Raw genomic sequence first — 26,816 nt, 5'->3', positions numbered from 1 at the left:
ACGGCGTCATCTTTATTAATTATTTTTCTATTTTACTTTTGGTCTCGATGTCAACCATGGAGTTCAAAATGTTTTAAGAGTATAAATCAAGTGAAATGACATATTTACCCTTCGTGATTGAATTAATTAAATAATAAAGAGTTTGCATTAATACAATAAATAGTACATATGTAGATATCAACGGATCATATAAGATACCTACAACTAATAATACTAATTATATATATAATTAAGACTTTGAGTATTAGATATCGTAGAAGGGAACATGCAACTGAGAGTCTTTTAACAATAAAGCAATTTAGGTTGCCTATTGAAATTTCTAAAAGCACATTGATTTATTTAAATAAAACTAAGAGCCTTTTAACTAGGGCTGGCAATGGGACGAGATGGGATGGAATTTACCAATCTCAATCCTATCCCATATATGCAAATGAGATAAAAAAAACTGTCTCATTCTCGTTCTTATGTTTTTTTTGGGACAAAAATATATCACGATCCCGTCCAAAAAGAGATGGGATTCTGAGAGATTTTATCTCAATTAGAAAAATTCTCATCCTTAGTCTACAATGAAAACGAGATGGGACGGGATTATTCAATCTCAATCCCGTCCCGTATATGTAAGTGGGATAAAAAAATATCTCACTTCCATTCCTATATTTTTTTGTGAGATAAAAATATATCTTAATCCCGTCTCAAATGAGATGGGATCCCACAAGATTTCATCGGAAAAAATTGTTATCCCCACTTTTAACAATAAAATCATAGCAACATAGCATAAATGCGGTGGGCCCATAACTCACATGTCCCCGGATTTAACCTGGCTCAAATAAATTTTTTTATTTTCTTTTTAAATTTAGATAAAAACTTTTTAAAATCTATATTTTATGCAAATCGGGACGAACCTATATGTAAAATTACCGAATTTCGTCTTACGAAGTTGGAACTATCAATTACAAGGAATTTGATTCCAGCAGGTGCATGCACCATACTGAAGTAGGGTTACAAAATTGATTATGATCAAGAGCTTTCTAGATCGTCTCGGCTCTTGTGATTCATCCATATCAAGAACAAAGTATCAATTCAGTCCGCGGTATTATATAATCATCAAAATTTGGTACTTGTTAAAAGCTTTGCTTCTCATTCCCTTTTCTAGTCTTATCTCTATAATAACTATAAATAGTTAGTACAAATTTCAATTTTAATCTATTTTCCTTTCTCTCTCTTTTTTTCTCATTTTCATTATTTTTATTTTTAATATTTGAGAAGTTAGTTTTTTTGAATTTGCAGATAGAGAAAATTCAAAGAGAAGAGTAAAGATATTAAAGACTAAAAATAGTTTTAAAAGTGAGAAAATTACAGGAACACATAGATTAAAAAAATAAAAAGAATATTTATTTTAAAAAATTGACATTAAGTGGAATATATAATTAAAGAAGCGATTTTAAGATGGATTTTCCAGGGGTGACAAAAGAAGATGGAAAATCCATTTTACATTCAATTGAATAACTTTGGATTCCTTCTCAAAAAAAAAAAAAAAAAAGAATAACTTTGGATTCAACTCATTCAGATTTATTATTATTCTACTGATAGGCCCAACCGACAAATATTCTTGTGCAAGTAATGAATTACACAACTCTACATATTTAGAGAGCTTCGATCAGATTTTTCAGATGGTTTCAGCAACCATTTGTTGAGACGTTGGGATGCCTTGTTCACCTGCAAGAATGAGAGCAATATCTATAAATTTTAGCCAACTTTTGATCTTTATTTATTTTTTAAATTTTTATAACCTAAATAAACACCCATTGTGGACCAAAAAAACCTTTCAAAGAGTGTGTTCTAAAGAAAACCACTCAATAATTAATCTCATAAAAATTTGGAGTAATCGCAACACGTGCCCTGCAATCAATCCTAATTTACCTGATCATCCCAATCGGTCCTCCATATGATGAAGGAAAGAATAATGGTTTGAATAACAATTCCACCCAACAATCCAATCCATAAACCCTGTCAAATTAAACCAACATCAATCAACTCGTGAGAGAGTCAATGGTACAATTTTTACAAAACACCATATCTATTTAATTAAAATTGTATTCAATTAACCAGAGAACATTTGATCGTTATTATTAATTAAACATAAACTATATTTCTTACCGTAACTCCGAGATTGGCCACATATGCAAGCAAAACTCCTGTAGGAACTCCAACAAAGTAATAGCTTCCCAAGTTAACAAATGCAACCGTGCTTTGCATTCCAGCACCTACAGCTACCCCTGAAAAATTGATTTGCGACGCATCAATGAGTATCCCAACAAAGTATCCATACTTAGGGTGCGTTTGAAAGTGAGGTTAGGCAGTTGTAACTTAAAAGGTACAGCATTAAAGTGTTTGGTAAACACTAACTGCTGTAATTTAAAAATTATGCTGATACAATTTTTCACTTCTGTGATGGAAAATCTATTATATCTTTAATAATTTTATCAAAATTATTATTTAAAATTTATATTTATTACGTATTACTAACATTTATTTCATAAATACATTTTTTTTCCACAACCGATGTAGCTTTTAAGCTGTAACACCTTAATATCAAACGCACACTTAGTAATCATAGCATTTTTTTTTTTCCAAGTTTTCGAAGAAATAACACTTGCCTGAGAGTACTGGCTGAACGCTGTTAAGCAAAAGGGAGAAAGAAAGCAGAACAGATAGTTTCGATACTTCTTCTGCAATTTCCTCACTAGTTGTAAACAGGTATGAAATCTGACGGCCAAAGATTAAACATAAAATCCAACAGATCACTCCAAGACAGGCTGAAATAGTGAGTATGACTTTAATGGAAAATTTTGTGGCTTTCGCATTTCCTCTCCCGAGTTCATTCGACACTCGCACGCTGATCAACAAATGATATTACAACATTAGAGCTTGTGAATTTCAAGTATAAGGAGCCAGAGAGGGTATTTGTTGAAGCAATGTATATCTATACCATGAGGCACCAAGGAAGCCAAGGAAGATCATTAATTGAAATGCACTGACATTGAGGCTGCAACAACAATGTAATTAATTAGCTTTAAAGCCAAATTCTTAAAAAGATTATTTAGGAAAATCAACTGGAACTGGAAGTAATAAATGTGAAATAAGGTTTTAATAATAGCTAAGACCTTACCAAATAGAGAAAGCAGATATGGCAACGGTTGCATTTTTCATGTACCCAGCCAATAAGACTAGAATGGAATTGTACCAGAGCTCCAAGCTATCACAATTCAAAATTAAGTAAGATAATTGATTATGAAGCCAAAAAAGAAAAAAAAGTGTCAAAACGGAATCTTATGAGACAGATTTAGAGAGCGTTCCAATATTTATTTATTTATTTGTTTATTTTTTAAAGCATAGCATAAAAACGAGCGGGTTATAATTTCCGAGGAAGAACATTCAATATTTACCAAATCATGACCCCGGAGGATATCGACAGCTTTATTACAGGAAGAATGTCAGTAAAGGCAGCGTTGGTGAAACCTTTCCAAGTATCAGGGCACCAACCACAGAAGATGTAAACAAACAATCCAATGATATTTAGCCACGCAGAAATGTTTAATGAGCCCATTGCACCAGCAATACCTAAGTCAAGTTCACTCACAAAGATCCAGGACATAAGCACGTGAAGCAGGAAAGAAGCAGTAGATAGCCACCCGATAATCATGTTCTTGAGCTGTGCTTGTAAGAACATTTGGATTGTCAAGGAGAAGACGAAGTTATAAACAAAGGGAATCAACCACAGAGAAATCACCCCCCCTGTTTCTGCTATATCCTTTTGCTGGCCAAGCAGATTCATGATCGGTGTTCCAAAGATGAAGACGGGGAGCATTATTGTAGCAGTTACACAATCAACTAGCCACGATCGTTGCAAGTAAATTCCCATCATATGATAATGCCCTGCTCCAAATGCTTGTCCACATAATGTCTCTGTTGCACTTGACATTCCCAGCTTCAAATGGATGAACAAGTAAATGAAACGAACCATAGAACATTTAGAGGCAAACAACAGCTCGTCACTAGATCTTTAAAAAGATATATATATATATATATATAAAGACATTTGTAAAAGGCATCACATAAAGCAGAGTGCAGTTTAGTGCATGATCAGAGAAAATCATTCAGGTTACTGTCTTTCTTCAATCCAGTGATCTACACATTCACAAACGTACGCACACACAAACATGTATATGATTCAAATTGACGATGCTTACCAGTATTCCGTTAACAAAGCGCAAAAAGATGCTTTGAACGAGTGCAAATGAGGCGAGTTCAATTTCCCCAACATGTCCAAGAAAACTCTGTGTCACCAAAATTTGTCCAAATGAAGTAATCCTGGAAAGTATAGAAGGAAATGCAATCCTCCACGTCAGCTTCATTTCCTTCCAAATCCTCTGTTTCAGATCATTCCTCTCCTGTTCCTCGAATCCCAGAAGCCTCTCTCGCTCTTCCAATCCGTTGTCCATTGTTATTCTGAAGTGTTTTAACAAACAAATGCTAACTTATGTAATTGCCTTCAGCTTCAGCTTCCAAGATTTTAACATGCTAACTGTAATGAATGTGAAAGCCCTTTTAATTTCACTATCTATAAAATATATAGACAGTCTTATCTAAACAGAGGGGATACTGTGGCACAAAAATTAACCACATTTTTTAGCATATGACCTGTTGTAAGAGTCGAAATTTTAAAGACATTGTCCTTCACAATTTGGACACTATCTCTAAGCTGCATTGGTGACGGTATTTCAACTGTGGGGTACAGTATGTGTAAAATACTGTAGTAATGCCCCCACAAGGTTTTGTCTCATGTTAGTGAAAGAAAGCTGGTGCATGCAAATTAAGGAACTGTAAAAAACTCATGGTTGATGGCATATAAATGTGTGATTATGCCATCCACTTGGGACCGTGAACGCGCTCAAATTAGATTGTACGATTCACACTCTCCCAAATTGAGCCACGATTGTTTACAAGAAATGACATCTTGACAGGAAAGCAAAGTGATAGAAAGCGAAATGAGAATCATGTGATTTTTATTTTTGTCATTATGAAACAGGGCAATAAAGTTGGAACTCAATTTCTCACTTGTAACCAAATAGTTAACGTAAGTAAAAAATACCCTCCAGTTTATCATTTCTGTCATCTTGCTTTTCTGTCCAAGTGGTATTATTCAATATTTATCCTCAACACCCCCCCCCCCCCCGCCCCAAAAGAAAACAAAAAAAAAATTATAAAATGTAAAGATAGTGATGCATATGGTGATTGGAATAATACATCGATGTATGCGCATCTGGTGGTGGTAGTGTATTTATTTCGAAGTGTACTTGTCCGTTAGTTGTTGTAATATGTTTGAGTTTGACTGGTAGATGAAACCAAACACCATAATGAGCAGGTGTACCTATCAATACCAAAAGCTGAAAAGCATTATTGAACATTTGGTTACTCTTTTAAAGCCAACACCTCATTCTCTCTGTAAAATTAAATTGATTCCATCAAAAATTGGGTGTTTCAGAAACCCAGCGCTTTAGCCTCCAGCTTTTGCTGTAATAAAGAGAGTCCAAAACAACTTAACATCCCCCTTTGCGAAGAGCGAAAAAGGTACCCTCAATCAGGAACAACATGCAGTGTGTTCTGAGATGAAATTTACAAATTCCAGGATTGGGCACAAATCACAAAGCAAAAGAGAAATGAAAACAAGAGATAGTAGTGGAGCAAGGAAATTGAACTTACTCTTTTTTGGCCTTGTTAGCTGCCTAATTTACACTGCAGCGTTGTTCATGGATTCTGCGCACAAGCACAAAGTAATAATAATAATATTTATGATCGCGAGTGTTAAACTCAAAACACAAATTGAACTTTGTTTTCACTATATATATATATATATAGATTGTGGGTGGCTAATGTCCGTCCGTTAAGAATATCTTTATTATTTTGTAATTCAAAGCTTGATTGTTTTTTTATTTTAAGTGAATGAACCTGCGATAAGATTTGAGTGATGGTCAACACTTTACCACAATAATCATGTTGGCTTTGTCCTTATTGTTGCCAATCTACTTTTTCAGGTAACGATTATTTGAGCAGAAAAAATTGGCATAATTAAATTTAATATTATGTTACGTGACAAATCATCACTGGACATATGCTGAAATAGGGAGAAAAAACTGTCCTGTACGATTGCTTATATAATTGAAGATCATTTAAGTCATCAATGACCTATGCAGCTTGTCTTCATGCTCTTTTTCGTTCTTTTTGGTTTATATAACCAATCATTCTTTCTACTTAATCGGTACCAGTCTTCATCTCGCGGTTGGTCCACCAAATTGATTCTTCCAAAATTTTTGAACCAATTTGATTGGTTGTCTTGTGAAGGTATGTAAAATACCTTTGGCATAGCAGACCTGGATGATGTTGTTTCAAAGTATGAGTTAAACATCATTTCATCCAACAAATGGAGACACAGAAGAGAAGTTGTTTTGTAAGCACCTTGCAAACTTTTTTTTTTTTATTTGAAATGTTGCAGACATTATTGCTAATCCAGTAATTTCATGACACAAGCAATTAATCTTTACTAATCACGCTAGGATATAAACTATTGTACACACTATTTACAAAACTAATGCATGAGTATGAACACTGTATTAAGTGAGCACATGCTCATTTTCTACAGCTATCTAATGAACAAATCCGAAATTTATCATGTCCAATGCTACAATTAAGCCAATACGAATGAATCTCACAATGGTGATGTTGAAACACCAAAAACAGGACAAAAAAAAGAAATTCCACTTTTTGATTCTCCATCTACATGAGCAATGTACTTGAACATCAAGTCCCATGAGGCAGATTGAATGCTTGATTGTACTCTTGAAAGCAAAAACAAAACTGTAAGCAATTAATTGGCAAAAGCTTTACACCAAGCAAAAAAGATTTTGGAAATTGAAGAAGTTTGATGTCAAGCTGCGACATCTGCTTGTTCGTTAGGCGATTGTTCCGGTGATTTGGGAATGAACCACTTATCTGGTCCAAACACCCTGCAAAAGGAGAGAGGACAAAATAGAGCCAGTACAAAAAGAAATTAAACTACTTAATTGTGGAACAATTTGTATTCTGTGCCTAAGAATTTTGAAGAAAAGAATGATGTGTGTGCACTCATGAAAAGCAACTCCTTTACAAAAAACTGCTGCGGCACTCCTAATCAATAACATGATTGTTGATGCGAGATTCCGGTTCTCCTCGTTCTACGATCAGGATCTCTGCTCGATCAACTTCGTCGCGACCAGGAGGTCTCCTCGCCAGGCTTCTTCTCCAGAGGTCCCTGCGTACACAGATAAGTCAGAGTACGCCGGTTGTTTTCCCGGCGCAAACCCTCCGACGCTCAAGTCAGATATGAAGGTTCGGGAAAAGCTTGCCACAGGTCTTATGGCGTTTTTTGTGGTTTTCTCTTTTTTTAGGTTTTTCCTCTTCTAATCTCCAGAATGCCAACCCTTTTACCTTCGTTGGCTACCTTTTTATAGGCTTCCCCTGAATCTCAGTCTTCCGCTCTTTTTGAGACGGTATCGGACTCCAACTGCTGCGTTATGGGCAAAACATGGGATCTAGCGTGTTACGCCACGGTTCAGGGGAAAGCGTGGCTGCCATGGCTCTGTGAGACCTTGCGTGTTACGCCACGGTTCAGGGGAAAGCGTGGCTGCCATGGCTCTGTGAGACCTTGCGTGTTGCGCCACGGTTCTGGGGAAAGTGTGGCTGTCATGGTTCTGTGAGATCTTGCGTGTTACGTCGCGGTTCTGGGAAAAGTGTGGCTGTTGTGCCTAGATTCTCGTGCTGGAGAGCACGTCTTGCCAACTGCCGTCGACCGGGTCTCCTCGCCTCTCGATCTCTAGCCGGAATGGCCTTATGCCTCTTATAGGAAATTGGCCTCGCGGACGACAACATCGTGGACGAGCAGGATATTTCTGCTCCTGTTCTTCCAAGCGCCAGGCTTTAACGGAACACACCGGTTCGCAGAACTCCGCCATCAGATATCTGCTCGTCATTCCTGGTCCCTTCGACGCATTTATCCCAAACAGTATCCCTCCCAAACAATGATGACAAACCAAGCTGCAAGGTATCTGCATTATACAATGAGGAGACCGGTTGTTCATTATATTCGTACTTTCAGGACCAGAGAATTAGGATATGATGATTTGAGCCAAATTAAAATGGAACCGAACTGAGTTATATTTATTTGGAGACAACAGTAACAATACAAATACTGCCAAGTCTAAGTAAAAACGCAAAGATACTGCAGAATGGGAAAAAGAAAACTCACTTTGACTTCCAAATGGGTTAAATAACCAAGCACGACTCCGATAGGAATCCCAATCAGGTAGTAGCAAGCGATGTTAACATATGCTACGATACTCTGCCATCCAGCCCCGACAGCAACTCCTGTTCAGGCATGATTTTTGGTTACGAATTTAACAACATATTTTCCTTTTTATCTTGGACCCTCCCATTCAATTGGTGACTTGGAGAATATAGAAAGACACTGACAAGAAAGGGAAGCATTACCGGAGAGCACTGGCTGCACACTGTTCAAAAGTATAGAGAAAGAGAGTAGTGGTGATAGATCTGCAACTGTGTCAATCACATCTTAATTGTCGGAGAAAATGTATGCTACGCGTCCTCTGAGGAAGAGGAAAATGATAAAGAGTGCACATCCAATCAAAAAGGATGTGGAAACTGCCACCTTAATAGCAAATTTCGTAGCATTTGCGCTTCCTCGGCCAAGCTCATTTGACACCCTAACACTGAACATTTTTCCAACTAAACTGAGTTTATTCAGCACATATATCAACCTTCCAAAGAAAAGGGTAATAGAGAAGTAATATTCAATATTAACGTGAAACATTGTTAAGGGAATAGATAATTCCATTTTCTACAACACATCGCTTTGAGGATCATGCATTATGCACAGAAATGTTTCCAGGAGATCGAGCAGTTTTTGTTAGAATACAGAAATATAATTAGATTGACTTCTATCCGAAGTTCACGCAAGATATGGCTGAAATTATTGGTCAAGGCTGAAGGCAAAAAATAAGTTTTTTTTTCCCTGCAAATGGATAAGGCAGTCGGGATTGTAGTTAACTGAGTTTCATAATCAGATTTTCATTCTTTAAATCTAGTAAGTTTGTTTAAAAGAACAGAATAAAGATATAAAAAAAAAAAAATAGAAGAAAAAGAAGAGGATTATACCCTACTGCAACCAAGAAACCAAGCGAGATCATCATTTCTAGCCCATTGATGTTGATGCTGCAAATAAGAATAATTTAAACCAAATAGATAACTGGCCCCATATAAAAGAAGAGGAAAACAAAATCCAAAATGATGATAATGGGAAGGAGCCTATGAATTCGGTACCATATCGCAAGAGCATCAATGGCAACCTCAGCATTTTTCATGTTTCCTGTTAAAAGAACCAAGACTGTGTTGTACCAGAGCTCGAGACTGTCAAGTATAACATAATGCTGAGTTAAAATCCCCACATAGTTGAGTTACAGGAAAGCATAAATATGGCAGTTAATCAGCAAATACTAGATTAACATCATTGTTCCTCAGCGATGTTATATTAACATCATTGTTGTCTGTAGACCACAAACAAGTACTTTTTATCAGGGATTCATATCATAATATAAAATTCACCATTTCCCTGCCCCCACAACCCAATTAAAGAAAGAATATATGATATTGCCACTCAGTAACACAAACTGAAGCAATCAATGATCTTAACAAAAGGGAAGAACCAAGAAAGGCTGAAACATGGCCAAAAACAAAATGAGGAAAGATCCCACTCGAAACTAATAATAGTAACAAACACATATGAAATGATATAGATTCAGATGTAAGCCCTAGACTCTTATCTGCCGATTCCCAGTTAAGCCAATTAGAATTTATAAAATGCACAATCTTTTACTGCCTAAATTCATGCAAGGCCACAATTAGACAAGAACCTCACCATAGCATGGCACCGGACGACAAGGAAAGTTTTACTACAGGCCAGAGATTCTTGAAAGCGGCAAATGAGAAACCCTTCCATGTTTGAGGGCACCCTCCACATATAACAAACAGAAGTTGACCCAAGTTTGGAATCCAGTATGCCAGAATTGTTGATCCCAATGCTCCAGGGAGTCCAAAATTCAATTTCATGGTAAAAAGCCACGAAAGAAAGAGATGAAGCAAAAATGAACATGCCGCCAAGTAGGAGATAATCATGTTTCTGCTCTGGGCTTGTAGGTACATTTGGCAGGTAAAGGATACGATGAAGGCGAACAACACAGGGATTAGAATGAGAGAAATAGTTCCCGCCACTTCAGCAATATTTTCTTCTTGGCCCAAAGCCACCAAAATTGGTGTAGTGAAGAAGAACAGAGGTAAGAGAAGGATAGCACAAATGGTTAAGACTATCCACGGTCTTTGAAGATATATTACTAGCATGTGGTATTGTTTCACCCCAAAAGCTTGCCCACAGAGAGTCTCTAATGCACTAGCCATGCCCAACTGCACTTTCAAATTCAGATATCAGAACAAGAGAAGACTGAAGCAACTATTTATAGATTTAGAGAATTATATTCCTTGTGAACAGATGACACCATGCATTATAACACATCTTCTTATAGAAGCTAGAGAGTGACTGGAAAGCATTGAAACTCATTAAAAAAACTGAACTGCAATGGAAAAGAAACATTCTTTTTCTGAAGCTCTTGGTCAGCCATTACAGTTCTCAGATTATGTGATTGGGGAATATGACTGCATGAAAATTTTTTCGAAACACTAAAAAAAATAGCAGTAGACATTTTTGAGTGGCGAAAGTTCAGATATCCTGATTGAAATTCAAATTATATTGATTGTTGTTAACCCTTGTGTCATTAAAGAAGGTTCATTGGTTTGGCTGCCAGCAAATTCTGGTAAATATACTTTTGCCTTCACTTTGCTAGCTATGAGAAGATATTTATATTTGGTAGCTACACTCAAATATTTTGATCTGGTAAAGAATTTTTCTTTTCCTTGTCCTTTCTCCCCATCTTCTTGTATCAGCTTTAAAAGTTCGGTAAAGCATTGCCACCAATAGGGTTACAGCAAAAGTTGTAGTCATGTTTTAATTTCTAAGATTCTGTTAAACTTTGTGAATGCTTATTTTTTTATTTTGGAATCATACCTAATATTCTGCTAATGTTCAATACTTGTAGAAGCCTATTAATTGTATGGGGTTGTACTTGTTCCCATTTTTGGTTTCTGAACTTTTCTATTGTTATTTACATTAACCAAGAGGAAAGTGAGGACTTTGGTGGTGGTTGCCCTTACAAGGAAATTAAATTTGATCGTTAGTAATTTGGTCTTATTCAACAGGACTCTTTTCAGAGATTGTTACACAAACAAGACGGCACAAGAGCAGAATGGGAGTATCCCTTTGCTGTTGCTGGCATCAACATTTCTTTTATGTTAATACAGATGTTGGATCTTCAATCAGGTAATTAAAGTTCTGACTAAGTAACATTTATTGTAATCGTTGCGGTTCACTCCTCGATCCTGAAAAGCTGGGAAACGGCAAAGCCACCCCAGTCAACCATGAGGAGCCTTGGTTCCAAGCGTCCCCTTAAGAAATCAACTTGCTCATCCAACATCTGTCCAGCCATATTTTATTAAACACGCTTAACTTTGTGCTACATTCTGCGTTTCCACTTGGTGTCTTCATATTGTTCAATTTTACGTGCAGGAAAGCCATCTTCTTCAGCTGGTATCCGCTTTCTAGAACTGCTTGAGAAAGATGAAATGGCATTCGACAACCTTTATTGTGTAGCCTTTCAAATGATGGATGCTCAATGGCTTGCAAAACGGGCTTCATATATGGAATTTAGCGTAAACTTAACTTAGCATCCTCCGCTTTATATATATATATATATATATATATATTTACATGAACCATGATTTAGGCTTAATTGTTGTTATATGATTTTTTATTTTTTTTCAGGATGTATTGAAGTCTACAAGAGCACAATTAGAGCGCGAGCTTAAACTCAAAGATGTTTCTTGTGTACAAGATTTACCCGCATACAATCTGTTGCATAGATGGATAAGTAGATGATCAAATTTGCATATTTTGAATTGTGAAATAAAAACATCAGCTGTAGAGGTTGTTTATTTGAACTGTTGCTGCCATAATCTCTGTAACATTGCAAATTATATAGTTGGTATCATAGAAAGATATATATTTGTTGAACGAATTTGGTTTCAGGATCATTTCTTTCAATTATCAACATCAGAAATCTCTTTTATATCTCATTTGTAAATAATCATTTAATGTTTTAAAGAGTAATACTATATGTCTTAAATATTATGGATAAATTTTACAACATTAATTTAAAATTATTTATTACTCGCTTTATATAAATAAAAAATTCCAGATAATACTTAAAAAGTTTGACCTTTTTTTTTTTCCTTCAAAAGAACAAAAATTAGGTTTCGAATATTTTCAAATTAGCTTTAAATAATCTAGATATATAAATAGTATTTAATTAACACCAATCCATTATTATTTGAAATCTTATCTGAAATCTAATAATTTTATTTCATAGTAGCAATGGAAAAAAGAATTAAAAAAAAATGATTCTTTCTATTTGGAATGGCCATATATCTAATTCCTATTATTTTGGCTGGATTATTTGTAACCGTCTATTTACAATACAAACGTGGTGATTAGTCGGAGAGGTGAACAAGACCGAAATTTCAGCAGCACCGTATAGGGAATTAAAATCCCATAGCTGCATGATCAGCTAATGCTACTCACAGAACTTCTTACAACACCAAATATCTAATATCGAGTGGAAACAAAACTGGGGGATAGGGTTAGGGTTATTAAATGTAAGGACTTTTTATCCAACTCGCAAGTTCACCCGCGTTTCTCGGAGTTGCCTTAGGAAATTGTTACTTGTAATCCAAGCTAGGTCACTTCACTCCTCTAGGAAATTGTTACTTGTAATCCAAGCTACGTCAACTCACTCCTCCATATGTTATAACGAAACTTTAACACCCCCGCTTCTTACCACTTCTGCTCTAATTCTCTAACCCTATCTTTGCTTCTCTCTCGGCTTCCGTGTTCTTTGTTTTCAATAATTCACCGAAAAACTTTCCTCCATCAATCATCAACCAACCAATCAACCAACCCACCATTGACTTAACCCTCTTCTCCTCAAACAAAATGCAAGAACACAGACCCTTTCTTCCCCATGGCTTCCAGTTCAGACCATCCGATGAAGAACTCATCGAACATTATCTCAAGAAGAAAGTTTCGGGAATATTCATCCCTCTTGCTGAGTATTTCATCAGGGATTGTAATCTTTACGAGGAAAAACCCTCTGAGATTTGGGATTCACATGGAGGACCCTTCTTAAATGCTGATGAGGATCTTTATTTCTTCACCCAATTGAAGAAAAAGTCTTCCAAGGGTTCCAGAATTGATCGCAAAGTCGGATCTTCTGGTGGTACGTGGCAAGGGGAGGATGCTGGTAAAGATATAGTAAGCGGCCAATCCAAAATCAAAATCGGCTCCAAGAAGCGGTTTCGTTACGAAAAACAAGGTTGTGAGGATCACGGGGCTTGGATCATGCACGAGTACACTCTACATTTGCCCAAGAATCAAGCTACCAATTATGTGCTTTGCAGGCTTCGAAAGAATCAACCATCTGGGCATGATATTATGAAGTACGGTTCTGCAAAGAAAAGAAAGCTGAAGGATTTTCAAGACAACAGCAATCAATCCGAACAAGTAGCAGATATTGAGATGGATAGGTTGTTTACCCGCCAACAGAATCAACAACAGAACTGTATGGATTATCAAGAAGTGAGCTGCAGCAGTTCTGACATGATGAGTGAGCAGAGCTTAGCTGGTGGAATGGGGCTTGCAAGCAGTGTTTACGAGCCATCCATGGAGATGATGATGAGTCATTTTGATCAGATGATATGTAACCAACAATATGACTCCGGAAACAACGTGCTTCAGGACAGAGAAACTGGAGAGAATTATCATTGTCATTCGGAGAGTATCGTTGAAGTGCCCATGGCGGTGCCCAAATCATTGGTGCAACACGAAGACAGTGATGGACTACCTGAGTTAATTGAGGAAGACTATTCTTTTCTGGAAGACTTACTTCAAGAACCAATAGGGGATGTGCGCGGTTCATTCGGCTTGATGCTGGACTTGGATGATCTCTTGTCATAAATGATTGGATTATGACTTCGATTTGTATTGTAACTGTAACAACTTTTCCCCATTTACTTTAATCCTTTCTTCGTATATATTCGTATTGTTCAGTTTCTCGTATTCTTTATTCTCTTGAACTTCAATGAGTATGTTTTCTGCAAACTGATAACAGGCAAAGGCATTCGGTCTGCATTTAAGCCAAAATCATCATTAATTAGTTCCAATCAGTAAATCTGATGGTTCATTCTCTTATTCCATTTATTTTTTTACAACTGAGTTCGCAAAAAATGATTGTTTTGAGAATACAGATAAAAATGATGAGCTAGTTAGAGTCTTTCTAAAAATAGACTTCTTAATTTTCATCAAGCACAGAATTTTGTTCCTTGTCTAATAGTATTTGGCAGCTCATCATACTGTCAATCAATCCTTCAGTAAACCCTTCCGCAAATTTTTATATATGCATATATTGAAGATTTTATAGGTACAAGATGCAATGGGCTTGTATCACATGGCTGAGTTCTTGTTCATGAATAAATGTATTTGCATGATTGATAATATCGTTTTGTTTACGTGAACGGTATTTTAGGTCTCATAGATTTAGAGTTTTTATGCAATTTAGAGCCAAACTTTTAGAGATTTAACACATTCGAATAGTTATGTTTTCAATTTGTGTGTGTGTGTGTGTGTGTGTGTGTAAAAAAGGGGAACAATTGTTTCTTTACAGCCAAGCTAACGAAGAAAAACTTCGAAAGTTGTCCTACTATTTTTATTCTATCTCCAAAAACAATAATTTATTCATTTAGTGTAATTAAGCAAATAAAAAAATCATCTGTCAATTGAAAATTAAAAGAAAATTGTATTGCAAGCAATTGGAATTCAATTCTATCTTCGTCTAAGGAGACTTTACAAACTTTTTTTTGTCAATTTTGTATCATATAAAGTATTTGTTTACTATACAGGTTAATTATGTAAAATCATTTTTCTTGATGTGGATCAAGGCAAAACAAAATAAAAAGAATTCTTATTAGACATATACGATACATCAATAAAATTGGATCTAATAGACTTGTAATTTTTCTATTTTGTTTACCAATAATACACCAATTTGTCATTTCTATATCAATTTACTTATTTTATCTTTCATTTATAAGTCTTATGTTTTATTTATTTAATTTATATTTTATTTTACACTTGTTATTGATTTACAAGTTTTATATTATAGTTGTATGTTTTATTTTTGTTTACTCTTGATACACTAATTTATCATTTTTATGTTGATTTACTTGTTTTACATTTTTTTTAAAGTCTTATGTTTTATTTAGACAATTTATTTTCTGTTTTACATTTAATGTTGATTTACAAATTTTATGTTTTGTTTGTAAGTTTTTGTTTTATTTACTCGTAGAACGCCAATATACCATTTTTATGTTAATTCACTTCTTTTACCTTTCATTCATAAGTTTTTTGTTACATTTACATAATTCATGTTAATACAGATGTTGGATCTTCAATCAGGTAATTAAAGTTCTGAATAAGTAACATTTATTGTAATCATTGCGGTTCACTCCTTGATCCTTAAAGGCTGGGAAACGGCAAAGCCACCCCAGTCAATTATGAAGAGCCTTGGTTCCAAGCGTCCCCTTAAGAAGTCAACTTGCCATCCAACATCTGACCAGCCATATTTTATTAAACACGCTTAACTTTGTGCTACATTCTGCATTTCCACTTGGTGTCTTCATATTGTTCAATTTTACGTGCAGGAAAGCCATCTTCTTCAGCTGGTATCCGCTTTCTAGAACTGCTTGAGAAAGATGAAATGGCATTCGACAACCTTTATTGTGTAGCCTTTCAAATGATGGATGCTCAATGGCTTGCAAAACGGGCTTCATATATGGAATTTAGCGTAAACTTAACTTAGCATCCTCCGCTTTATATATATATATATATATATATATATTTACATGAACCATGATTTAGGCTTAATTGTTGTTATATGATTTTTTATTTTTTTTCAGGATGTATTGAAGTCTACAAGAGCACAATTAGAGCGCGAGCTTAAACTCGCAGATGTTTCTTGTGTACAGGATTTACCCGCAAACAATCTGTTGCATAGATAGATAGATAGGTAGATGATCAAATTTGCATATTTTGAATTGTGAAATCAAAACATCAGCTGTAGAGGTTGTTTATTTAAACTGTTGCAGCCATAATCTCTGTAACATTGCAAATTATATAGTTGGTATCATAGAAAGATGTATATTTGTTGGACTAATTTGGTTTCAGGATCATTTTTTTCAATTATCAAGATCCGAAATCTCTCTTAGATCTCATTTGTTAATAATCATTTAATGTTTTAAAGAGTAATACTATATGTCTTAAATATTATGGATAAATTTAACAACATTTAAAATTATTTATTACTCACTTTATATAAATAAAAATTCCAGATAATACTTAAAAAGTTTGACCTTTTTTTTTCCTTCAAAAGAACAAAAATTAGGTTACGAATATTTTCAAATTAGCTTTAAATAATCTAGATATATAAATAGTATTTAATTAACACCAATCTATTATTATTTGAAATCTTATCTGAAATCTAGTAATTTTATTTCACAGTAGCAATGAAAAAAAAAATTTAAATGATTCTTTCTATTGGGAATGGCCATATGTCTAATTCCTATTATTTTGGCTGGATTATTTGTAACCGTCTATTTACAATGCAGACGTGGTGATTAGTTGGAGAGCACAAGACTGAAATTTCAGCACTACTGTATAGGGGAATTTTTTTATTTTTTTTTGAATGGATACCGTATAGGGGAATTAAAATCCCATAGTTGCACGATTAGGTAATGCCACTCACAGAACTTCTTACAACACCAAATATCTAATCTCGAGTGGAAACAAACTGGGGGTTAGGGTTAGGGTTAGGGTTTAGCAAATAGCAAAGGAAGAACCGCATTTTAACATTTGTGCATTTTATGATTTCATAGGGGACTTCTGAGTTTTCTTTATTTTTTCAGAATAATAATAATAATAATCACGAAATATATAAAAAAATAGATTTTTTTTTCTAAAGACCGACTTGGCTTCAGCCTCAAGCGCAACGACTTCTTGGATTTGTCCGATTTAGGAAGGTTATTAAACGTAAGGACTTTTTACCCAACTCGCAAGTTCACCTGCGTTTCTCGGAGTTGCCTCAGGAAATTGTTACTTGTAATCCAAGCTAGGTCACTTCACTCCTCTAGGAAATTGTTACTTGTAATCCAAGCTACGTCACTTCACTCCTCCATATGTTATAAGGAAACTTTGACACCCCCGCTTCTTACCACTTCTGCTCTAATTCTCTAACCCTATCTTTGCTTCTCTCTCGGCTTCCGTGTTCTTTGTTTTCAATAATTCACTGAAAAATTTTCCTCCATCAATCAATCAACCAACCCACCATTGACTTAACCCTCTTCTCCTCAAACAAAATGCAAGAACACAGACCCTTTCTTCCCCATGGCTTCCAGTTCAGACCATCCGATGAAGAACTCATCGAACATTATCTCAAGAAGAAAGTTTCGGGAATATTCATCCCTCTTGCTGAGTATTTCATCAGAGATTGTAATTTTTACGAGGAAAAACCCTCTGAGATTTGAGATTCTCATGGTGGACCCTTTTTAAATGCTGATGAGGATCTTTATTTCTTCACCCAGTTGAAGAAAAAGTCTTCCAAGGGTTCCAGAATCGACCGCAAAGTGGGATCTTCTGGCGGTACGTGGCAAGGGGAGGATGCTGGTAAAGATATAGTAAGCGGCCAATCCAAAATCAAAATCGGCTCCAAGAAGCGGTTTCGATACAAAAAACAAGGTTGTGAGGATCACGGGGCTTGGATCATGCACGAGTACACTCTACATATGCCCAAGAATCAAGCTGCCAATTATGTGCTTTGCAGGCTCCGAAAGAATCAACCAACTGGCCATTATATTATGAAGTACGGTTCTGCAAAGAAAAGAAAGCTGAAGGATTTTCAAGACAACAGCAATCAATCCGACCAAGTAGCAGATATTGAGATGGATAGGCTGTTGACCCACCAACAGAATCAACAACAGAACTATATGGATTATCAAGAAGTAAGCTGCAGCAGTTCTGACATGATGAGTGAGCAGAGCTTAGCTGGTGGAATGGGGCTTGCAAGCAGTGTTTACGAGCCATCCATGGAGATGATGATGAGTCATTTTGATCAGATAATATGTAACCAACAATATGACTCCGGGAACAACATGCTTCAGGGTAGAGAAACTGGAGAGAATTATCATTGTCATTCGGAGAGTATCGTTGAAGTGCCCATGGCGGTGCCCGAATCATTGGTGCAACACGAAGACAGTGATGGACTACCTGAGTTAATTGAGGAAGACTATTCTTTTCTGGAAGACTTACTTCAAGAACCAATAGGGGATGTGCGCGGTTCATTTGGCTTGATGCTGGACTTGGATGATCTCTTGTCATAAATAATTGGATTATGACTTCGATTTGTACTGTAACTGTAACAACTTTTCCCCATTTATTTTAATCCTTTGTTCGTATATATTCGTATTGTTCAGTTTCTGGTATTCTTTATTCTCTTGAACTTCAATGAGTATGTTTTCTGCAAACTGATAACAGGCAAAGGCATTCGGTTTGCATTTAAGCCAAAATCATCATTAATTAGTTCCAATCAGTAAATCTGATGGTTCATTCTCTTATTCCATTTATTTGTTTACAACTGAGTTCGCAAAAAATGATTGTTTTGAGATTAGAGATAAAAATGATGAGCTAGTTAGAATCTTTCTCAAAATCTACTTCTTAATTTTCATGAAGCACGGATTTTGTTTCCTTGTCTAATAGTATTTGGCAGCTCATCATACCGCCAGTCAATCCTTCAGTTAACCCTTCCACAAAATTTTATATATGCATATATATATTTAAGATTTTATAGGTACAAGATGAAATGGGCCTGTATCATATGGCTGAGATCTTGTTCATGAATAAATGATTTTGCATGATTAATAATATCGTTTTGTTTACGTGAACGGTATTTTAGGTCTCGCAAATTTAGCATTTTTATGCAATTTAGAGCCGAACTTTTAGAGATTTAACACGTTCGAACTGTTATGTTTTCATTTTTGTATGTGTGAGTGTGTAAAAAAAGGGAACAATTAGGCAAATAGAAAAAAAAAACTGTAAATTGAAAAAAAAACAGTAATTTATTTTTTGTTGTCAGTAGTTCATTTTTTTTTGTCCTACTATTTTTATTTTATTTCCAAAAACAGTAATTTATTCATTTAGTGTAATTAGGCAAATAAAAAAATCACCTGTCAATTCAAAAAAAAAAATGTATCGAAAGCAATTGGAATTCAATTCTATATTCGTCTTAGGACTTTATAAACTTTTTTTTCAATTTTCTATTATATAAAATATTTGTTTACTATACAGGTTAATTATGTAAAATCATTTTTCTTGATGTGGATCAAGGCAAAACAAAATAAAAAGAATTCTTATTAGACATATACGATATATCAATAAAATTGGATCTAATAGACTTGTAATTTTTTATTTTGTTTACCAATAATACACCAATTTGTCATTCCTATATCAATTTACTTATTTTGCCTTTCATTTATAAGTCTTATGTTTTATTTTACACTTATTATTAATTTTTAAGTTTTATTTTATATTTGTAAGTTTCTTTTGTTTTCTATTGATACATTAATTTATCATTTTCATGTTGATTTACTTGTTTTACCTTTTATTTAGAAATCTTATGTTTTATTTAGACAATTTATGTTCTATTTTACACTTAATGTTGATTTACAAATTTTATGTTTCATTTGTAAGTTTTTGTTTTGTTTACTTGTGGAACACCAATTTACCATTCTTATATTAATTTACTTGTTTTACCTTTCATTTATAAGTCTTATATTACATTTACATAATTTATGTTTTATTTTATACTTATTATTGATTTATAATTTTGCTGTTGAATTTATATGTCTTATGTATCATTTGCACAATTCATGTTTAATTACAGTATTAATGTATCATAGAATGAAACTTCATTTAATTTAAATATTTACCTCATTGTCCCAGTCGGTTTTCTTGGAACATAACCAAGCACGATGATTGGTTTACTACTCCAAGCAGCATTCCAATCCATATACCATGTGCAAATTAATTGACTGAAGATATTCATCTAGTTTTTGAAAAATGAACTACAACAAGCCATACCATGTACTCCAAAGTAAGGCAACATGATCAAAATAGGGTAAAAGTTTTTTTAGTCTTTTTGGATTGGGTTAATTACCTAGTTAATTCCTGTATTTTTAAAATTTATCTAAAATTCTCTATCATTACTTCCATAATTGTTGGATTTAGGGCTAGTTTAGTAATAAGTGTAGCTTTTAAAATAATTAATGCTAGTTGTGCTGTAAAAATAATCAGTTGTATAGAGCATCATTTTAATACTTGGCAAAATTTATTTTTAAAGGTGTTATGAGTTTTCAAACCAATCATATATGTTCGATGAATCTTACAATTAAACGGCTATAAAAATACATGCAAATGACTCAAATAGATATTATGTTCAATAATTTTTTTTATAAATTTATTGTCATGTATATATATTATTTTTATTGTGTATATATAATAATTAATAACGAAAATAATTATTTTTTGTATTAATTATTTTTTATTTTGTTATTCAATATAATTGATAATAATAATAATAATCTCTTTAAATTTAATGCTTTTATTTTGCAATTGAATAAAGATAATTTTGGATTTTTATATATGTGAGGATATATATGGAATTGCATTAAATATAAAACTCATTTTTAAAATTAAATTTTAAAAAGTTACTCTTCCCTACTTTTCAAACTCCGCTATGGGATAAAGTAAGTTTTTCAAAAGTAGTTTAAAAAAAATTATCAAACACCAAAATTAGTTTCTATCTTTTCAAAATTATTTTTAAGTCTCTGTAAAGTAATCTCAAAAGTGTCTAATAAAATAATATTTCATTTTCGTATAACTTAAAAATTCAAACAAACCTAACAGGCAATAAGTAAAATTTAATTAGCTCAAACAGTCGCGATCAAAAGAGCATTTGCCCATAAAAAAAAATTAAAAAAAAAACATAAGAGCTATATTAACGATAAATATCAAATTACATATCCTCCGTAAAAGATGCTAAATTTAAATCTATGAAGTTCTTTATCAAGAGGGAAAAAGATGAAAAGTAAGAAATACAAAGATGAATTGATACCTTAACTTTGAGATTGGCCAGGTACATGAAAAACTCCTACAGGTACCAATCACATAATAGCAGCAAATGTTAATATATTCTACTATACTTTGCCGACCGGCACCAATAGCAGCCCCTACTAAATACATTGGCAAATTAATTCAATATATGCATGATACAATAGACTAAGGCTCCGTTTGCTATTATTGTTGGGAGATGTGACTTCATCAACTCTGGACATACATACATACGTTTGTGTGTATGTGTGCAATAAAGCATCAGTATTTGAGTTTGCCAAGCATATATGCCATTAGAAAATGTTTCAAAATCTTTCATGCCCAATTGAGGCTAGGAGGCCAAAGCCTAACATGAACTCCCAAGCTATGATGTTGAGGCTACAAAGTCGTACATTTGATTTCATTAGTATAAGCCTATGACACTCTTAATATATATGGGGAAGTAATGATATAATGGGTGGCAGTAATTACCTAATGATGAGCGACAGTGTCATGTGACATTGTCTGATTAATCTACAATTTAAATACTATTTATAGGATGTCTCAAAGTCCTGCTATGTTTTTAGATGCTTACTATATGGTAGACGCTCAGTACTAGTGCTGACAGCTCGTATCGACTGCTGATCCTGGTGGTTGTGGTGGTGTTGCTGTGGTCTTCTCATCATGTTTGATTCAATTTCTTTTCGTTTTCTCGGGAAAATTTTAAACAGGAGGAGAAATTTTGGGAGGGAAAAGAAAAAAAAAAGAAAATTGCTTAAAACGAGGCGAATGGATAAACTTGACTATTGTTATCTAAAACGGTGTGTGATTGGAGAGGAATGTAACGTGAAGTTACAAATGTAGCTTTCTGATAGGTTGCAATTTGTTTGTTTCTCGGGAAAATTCTTCGAGAAACTGAGATAAAATGACGCGATGCTTTCAGTTTCTTTCTTTAAATCTTGCTGTCAATACAGCAATTTATGCTTCACCTTGAATTCCCAAACCAACCAGGTGAGATTTGACAAAAAAAAAAAATAATAAATAAAAGATTTGAAAATATGTTGAAAATAAGTAATTCTCCGTTTGCTATTATTGTTGGGAGATGTGACTTCATCAACTCTTAAGTGTTAATTGGTAATAATAAAAAATAAGGTGACTTATTTGTAATAAATCGACAATACTTTCACTATTCTTGTCGAAATAATCATTATGAAATTATGTTATATATCATACATTATCAATTTACGTGAGAGTACAGGCTGGACACCGCTAAGTAACATTGAGAAAGCTAAAGGGACAGAGAGTGATCTTGGAACAGATTCCGATACTTCTTCATCGCTTGTAAATAAATAAACAATTTTTCTGATGGAACGTTAAGCACATTATTATCGAAAAGAAAACTCTGCTACACATGGAAGCAATTAAGGCAACTTTGATGGAAATTTTGCAGCTTTAGCATTTCCTCTCCCCAATTCATTTCAAACCCGAACTCTGGACATAAATACATACGTTTTGTGTGCGCGTGTGTGTGTGTGTGTACGCAATAAAGCATCAGTATTTGAGTTTGCCAAGCATATACGCCATTAGAAACTCAATGTTTCAAAATCTTTCATACCCAATTGAGGCTAGGAGGCCAAAGCATAACATGAACTCCCAAGGTATGATATTGAGGCTACAAAGTAGTACATTTGATTTCATTAGTATATGCCTATGACATTCTTAATATATATGGGGAAGTAATGATATAATGGGCAGCAGTAATTACCTAATGATGAGCGACAGTGTCATGTGACATTGTCTGATTAATCCACAATTTAAATACTATTTACAGGATGTCCCAAAGTCCTGTTACGTTTTCAGGTGCTTACTATATGGTAAACGCTAATGACCACTAAATTATACTTATGTATGTAAGTATGTTTTCAATAACCCATTATATCCATAGTCTTAAAACAAGTAAATAACCATAGAAAAAAAACACATTTTTTCTTATTTTTATTACTATCATATATACTTTTGATAGTCTAATCTAATGTGTTTGTCAAAAGATGGGACGGATTTTACCTGTTAAAATTATTATTTATTTTTTACAGTAAATTTGAATATCAAAATTTTAACTTAAGAGACATAATGGGTAATTCGAAAGAAGGAAAAAAAATATTACAGGGACTGAAATAATAAAAGCGAAGCGAAAAACATTAGACAGTTATGTAGTATATCATTATGTAATGTAGCTTGCAGCGCATTGAAAATCCAATTTTAGGGTAAAAAAGAAAAAAAGAAAATAGAACCAACATAGACTTATCATGGAGATGGCAAATATCTCAACTCTGGCATTTTTCCATAAATTTAATGAGTAATTAGTTTTTATTAAGAATGCTCGGTTGCACTTATGTACCATATCATACGCTCGAAGATGTCGAGAGTTTAATTAGAGGAAATAACTCAGCAAAAGGATTTAAATTGAATCCTCTCCATGTATTAGGGCATCAACCACCAGTGACATACAAATAATTTGAGTTTTTATGGTCAAGTGAAAGTGCCAAAAACAAATAACGGCAATGAACCATGGGCAAGAAATGTCCTGCCCTTACTATTTGCTATGTCTTTGCCTTGGCCAAGAAATTTGAAGATTGAACTTGAGACGATAAACCCAGGGAGCAAAATTGTTGCTGTAATAAGATGTATTATCCACTAAATAAATTGAAATTATAATCAAAATTAAAATGAGTATTGGAATGCTGCTCAGTAAGAGGAACCAGATATATATACATATAATTGATCGATGGCATACTGATCGTTAATCAGCTCTCTCCTGTAATATGTATATTAATTTCCATTTATTTTTACAAATTAATCAAGTAGAACTTTAATATATCCAGCTATACGTGCTAGCTCGTCGGATTAATTAAAATCATCGCACATGTTGAATGAGATACCCAGCACATTAATCATAGGAATTAAAGAGCAAAATTAGAGCTACAAGTGCAAACTAGTTAATGTTAAGATATGCTCAAATATTTGTATGACCAAAACCGAAATATTGTTTGTCTCTCGTATATTTAACTGGCAATACGCAGCCAAACTTGAGCTACGATCAAGTATTAATTTTATTGCAGAAATATATATTTATTTGCGACGCAAGCAATGTTGTATATGACGCCAATTTTTCAATAAGTTGCTGATTAATTAGCTAGTGGGGATGGAAAATTTATTATTTGCTATTTTACCATGCATAGGTTTGCTACTATATATTGAGTAGCGACAGTATTGTTCACTGTAAGGTGAGAATTATATCATTGACTACACCATCTATGTATGTGTGTGTGTGTGTGTATAGATAGATAGATAGATAGATAGATAGATAGATAGATAGATAGATATATAGTGGTTTCCTAATTATGAATCCTTAACTTTAATAAAGTCAAGGATTAATTAAAAGACAAAAAAAATGTAAATTTCAATATATTACAAGATAAAATACAGTGCATTGGAGTTTGTATTTATTTTGTCTTTTAACTTATCCCTGACTTTATTAAAGTCACATATTTCTAATTGGAAAACTAATATATATATTCAATGTGTGAATTTTAATCCCAAAGCCAATTTATACTTCAAGTTACTACTTTAAAATTCAGATATAGTCGTGTCCAACTTTTTACTCAAATGTAGTAGGGGTGTTCGCGGATCAAATTTTACGGATTAGACATCAATCCATATCCGATCCACGATCTTACGGATTATAAATTTTCAATCCTATCCAATCTATAGATTGGTGAAATTTAATCCAAATCCAATCCATACATTTGCGGATCGGATGCGGATTTGACCCAATTCATATCCAATCCATCATTTTACGGATTGGTTTGCGGATCGAAAAATTTTAATTCTGTTCAATCCACGAATTAACTAAATAAAAAAATTAATATAAAAATAATTTTACAATCGATCAAATTTAAAATTAAATAAGATTTAAATAAATAAATTGTTTAAATAAAGCTAGAAAATACATTTAAAGTTTCAAAATATAACACACCAAAACGAAAAAAATCTTATTCGTTTAGATCAGTACATGGAAATTAACTATTTAGGAAGCTATATTTATTTATTTAATTATTTTATATTTTTTATTATTATCAGATAAGATATAATATAGTGTTAATGTAACTATATTTTAATGTATTTATTTACTAGTAAGTACTAATGTCATATTTACAAGTTTTATTTTTTAATTAAATAAATATTTTTTATTATTTTACAGATTCACGAATTTTTGCGGATTTACAGAAGTAAATCCATATCCAATCCACCGATTGTGGATTATCAAATTTTCAATTCAATCCAATCCACCAATCCACATATCAGATTTCTACATATCAGACAAATTGAGCAGATCGAATTGGATTCTGAACACCCCTAAAATGTAGTCTCTAAAATTTATAACCGAAATTGAGAATAATAGCAAACTAATAAGTACTCTTTGTTGTCTTTAAGTTTAAGTTAGCGTTTACTTCTCGGATTAGATTGGAAATTCTGAGGAGTGAGAATCCTAAGATTGGAAGTATAAAGTGGGAGTGGGAATATGTTGTTTATTTATACTGAAATTAGAGTGTGAAATATGAATTAGAATCTCATTATTTATTCAATTTGTCTTAGGTTAGGAGTGAATTGTTTCAAATTACAGTTTTACTCATATTTAAAGAATTGGTTTGTAATTACAAAGTGAATAAAAAATATATTTGTAAAATAAATTATTTATTTTATTATTAATTTTAATTATATAAATTGATTATTATTGTAATATTCTTAATTATTTAAATCACAATTTTTTATTAATTTTAATTTTAATTATGTAAGTTACAAATTCCTGGTAAGAGCAATACATGAAACACTATTATTAATAATATAGTACAAAATTAATATTTTCTTAGAATAACTATTTATTACTATTAATTATTACCATTAAATAAATATAATACTATTAAAATTAAATAAATGTAAAGTAATATTATTAGTTCTCCACGAATATAATATTATTATTTGAAAATAATTTAAACTTAGATTAAATAAATTATTATTTTTCACTAAATATAATAATATTATATTCAAATAAGTTTAATATTATTATTTTTAAGTAATTGTGACATTACTTTATTTTAATAAATATAATTATATTATATTTAATAAAGAAAGGCTAAAAAAAAAAAGAGGTGGGAGGAAGAATCCCACTGCACACTCTAAAAATGAGTGGAATTTGAGACACCCACTCCCCTTCTTAAATAAACAAGTAAAT

The 26,816-nt window shown here is 33.3% G+C and overlaps 2 protein-coding genes across 14 annotated transcripts in view; both read right to left on the bottom strand.

Annotated features, from left to right (window-relative positions):
- Window positions 1–1,547: 1,547 nt before the first annotated feature.
- LOC102630566 (protein DETOXIFICATION 24-like) overlaps window positions 1,548–26,816 on the bottom strand; it is a 41,210-nt gene continuing 15,941 nt past the window's right edge. For 3 of the 13 annotated variants that reach the window (XM_052439665.1, XM_052439663.1, XM_052439661.1), the window contains 8 exons: window positions 4,251–4,509; window positions 3,447–3,988; window positions 3,170–3,256; window positions 2,990–3,046; window positions 2,658–2,896; window positions 2,158–2,276; window positions 1,921–2,007; window positions 1,548–1,716 (listed from right to left, as the gene is read on the bottom strand). In XM_052439665.1, the coding sequence (XP_052295625.1) occupies window positions 1,636–1,716; window positions 1,921–2,007; window positions 2,158–2,276; window positions 2,658–2,896; window positions 2,990–3,046; window positions 3,170–3,256; window positions 3,447–3,988; window positions 4,251–4,502 (1,464 nt within the window). In that variant the 5' untranslated portion in view covers window positions 4,503–4,509 and the 3' untranslated portion in view covers window positions 1,548–1,635. Of the gene's footprint in view, window positions 1,717–1,920; window positions 2,008–2,157; window positions 2,277–2,657; window positions 2,897–2,989; window positions 3,047–3,169; window positions 3,257–3,446; window positions 3,989–4,250; window positions 4,586–5,307; window positions 5,665–5,763; window positions 5,941–26,816 lie in introns of those variants that run through there. The other 10 variants (XM_052439662.1, XM_052439660.1, XM_052439666.1 and 7 more) reach the window with 10 other exon arrangements.
- On the bottom strand, window positions 7,049–10,564 carry LOC102614244 (protein DETOXIFICATION 21-like). Its single transcript, XM_052439697.1, has 6 exons — window positions 10,028–10,564; window positions 9,433–9,519; window positions 9,268–9,324; window positions 8,584–8,822; window positions 8,342–8,460; window positions 7,049–7,064 (listed from the first exon to the last, which is right to left on the bottom strand). The coding sequence occupies exons 1-4, from the start codon at window positions 10,561–10,563 to the stop codon at window positions 8,666–8,668; spliced, it is 837 nt and encodes a 278-aa protein (XP_052295657.1). The 5' UTR covers window position 10,564; the 3' UTR covers window positions 7,049–7,064; window positions 8,342–8,460; window positions 8,584–8,665.

Source organism: Citrus sinensis, chromosome 4 (genome assembly GCF_022201045.2).
Source record: "Citrus sinensis cultivar Valencia sweet orange chromosome 4, DVS_A1.0, whole genome shotgun sequence".
In the NCBI taxonomy this organism is placed as follows: Eukaryota; Viridiplantae; Streptophyta; class Magnoliopsida; order Sapindales; family Rutaceae; genus Citrus; species Citrus sinensis.
Note: the sequence above shows the minus strand (reverse complement) of the source record. Positions and strands in the feature narration are given on the sequence as shown.